At 32.6% G+C, this 2,528-nt stretch overlaps 1 protein-coding gene across 1 annotated transcript; it reads left to right on the top strand.

The window, feature by feature from the left end:
* The first annotated feature begins 435 nt into the window (after window positions 1-435).
* On the top strand, window positions 436-1,530 carry LOC131672273 (piggyBac transposable element-derived protein 3-like). Its single transcript, XM_058949400.1, has 3 exons — window positions 436-983; window positions 1,071-1,373; window positions 1,416-1,530. The coding sequence occupies exons 1-3, from the start codon at window positions 436-438 to the stop codon at window positions 1,528-1,530; spliced, it is 966 nt and encodes a 321-aa protein (XP_058805383.1).
* Window positions 1,531-2,528: the final 998 nt, after the last annotated feature.

Genomic DNA, 2,528 nt, shown 5'->3' with positions numbered 1-2,528 from the left:
CTCAGGTTCTGAAGGAGAATATGACTCAGATGATGAGAATTTGGAAGAAGAAATCCCAAAACCAAACATTTCATACAGATCTACTTTTCATAACTATTCAGCAGTTCAAAAAAACTAGAACCAGATCATGAATTTTCATGGTGTAATTCAAAAAAAGTATGCCCTGGAAATGTAGAGAATGAATTACTGTTGAGTGATTCTGTAAAGAAAAAAATATGTTCAATGTCACCTGTGCAGTTATTTGAACTTTTTTTCTCTAAAGAAATAAAAAATTATATCATTGAAGCTAGCGAAGCAAATGGATTGGATTTATCCGTACAAGAACTTAATACTTTTATGGGAATATTACTGCTATCTTCGTACAACATACGAAATGAGCTAAGGGAGTATTGGGAAACTGACCCTCTTGTGAAGTGCTCTGTAGTTTCTTCAGCAATGAGTCGTGATAGGTTTTGTGAAATAAAAACAAAAATAAAATATTCTAAACCTAAAGATAAAAATGACCATGACAAAGCTTGGAAAGTCCGGGAAATATTAAATCTATTCAAAACAAATATTCAACAATTTGGCTTTTTTATGACAGCTCTTTCTGTAGATGAAATGATGGTCAGATTTTTTGGACATACTTGCCTAAAACAATATTTACCTTGCAAGCCTGACAGATATGAACTAAAGCTCTGGGGATTGTGTGGAGCAAATGGGTATTTGTTCAATATGGACATTTACTGTGGTAAAAATGATACTAGCATTGGAATAAATTTAGCATCATGTCCACTTGGATCCAGAGTAGTTGTACAAATGATCAATCCTCTTTTACTTGGCATTTCAAAAAGAAAGCTATTAGACTATCACCTCTATTTCGATAATTATTTCACTAGTCCTGATTTAATTGTACACTTGAGCAAATATGGATTGCGATCGACAGGAACTGTACGCAAGGATAGAGTGAAAGTAAAGCATACTTTTGAAAAAAAAGCTCCGCGAGGAACATTCAAAGTGGACCATGACACAAACAGTGGTATGAACTTTATTACTGTAATTGACTCCAAAGAAGTATCTGTTTTATCTACAGCAGTTGGTGTTACACCTATAAAACCAATAAAAAGGTATTCACGAACTGCTAAAGATAGAATAGAAATAGGATTTCCTTTTGCCTTCTCACTGTACAACAAATTTATGGGAGGCGTAGACTTGCACGATTTTCTATGTAAAAAAGCTTGCCCAAGTATTAGCTCAAAAAAATGGACATTCAAAATTTTCTCGCGTATCCTTCAAGCTTCAGTTACAAATATTTTAACACTTTGGAACATTTGCAATACCGACAAAACTAAACATGTTACAACAAAATATTTATGTAAAGAAATCAGTAGAATGTATTTATCCAATTCTAAATTGGGCGATTTCCAATCTTTCAGTATGAAACTAGAACTAGAGCAGTATGTAACTACAAGGAGTGTCGTCAGATTTTGCATTGATTGCGACAAGTACTATTGCTTGCACTGTTTTCCTCTTTTGCATCAAGCGAAATAATTTTTTTCTCTAAAGTAATCATAAATAATTAAAAAAAAAACAAAAATACAAAAAATAACTAAAATGTAAAAAAAAAAAGAGACTATCTATATTCGTCGACCTCCACGATGGTGATAGTTGGGCAACGTAAAAAAATGCATTTTACGGCGAACAGGCGAAATATGCACTTTGATACCACATTGATACTAATGGGAAAATTTTCACAAGAAATGCACATACAAAAAAATTTATAAGAATAAAATATTCTTAGAATAAACTGTAGAATACGTGGGAATTATTTTGGATTTTTTGAGCAACTTTTGAATTTTGCATAAATTTACAGTTTGCAAAAATAAAAAAATTTTCTTGAAATCTTTTAAAAAAATTTAGGTGCATTCTTTGAGTAATTCTAAGAACATTTTCTTCTTTGGCAATTTTTCCATAACCCCATAGTTGTTGAGTTAAAAATTTATAAACATATTTACAAAAATTTTGCAATCGAGGCGCCATTTTGAAACTCCCCAGGTGAAAAATCGATCCGAAAACGATGAGACCTTAATATTCAGACATTTATTCCACCAGTTACAGAGGTTCCGGGTCGATTCCACTGGAGAAACCTTTTGAAAACTCAATTTAAAAAAAAAAGGAGTGAAAAAATCATGATTTTTTTTTTAAACTGCATTTTGCAATAGTAAAAAATTTTTTGGAAAATAGAGATGAGCACCATCGGAAAGAGCAGATCTTAAACTTTCAGAATATAGCTCTTTCAATTTTTTATGGCAATTTTAACGTCAGTTATAAGCTCTCAAATACCAGGGTAACGTGAGTGGCGTTTTCGGCGGAAACGGGTTAAGGCTTTGACACCTTTTTCTTGTTTCCTATTGCTCCCTCTGCCTTTCCTTTCCTCAACCTTACTTATTTTTCCTTAGTATCTTATGATTTGCCTTCTAGTTTACCTTTATCTTTCTCTTCTTCGATTCTTCTTCTTTTCCATTTTGCTCCATCCTCCAATACCTGCT

This window comes from Phymastichus coffea, unplaced genomic scaffold, assembly GCF_024137745.1.
Source record: "Phymastichus coffea isolate CEN01 unplaced genomic scaffold, Cenicafe_Pcof_1.1 PCOF00011, whole genome shotgun sequence".
NCBI lineage: Eukaryota > Metazoa > Arthropoda > Insecta > Hymenoptera > Eulophidae > Phymastichus > Phymastichus coffea.
The sequence above is the reverse complement of the archived record's forward strand: the minus strand, read 5'-3'. Positions and strand labels throughout refer to the sequence as shown.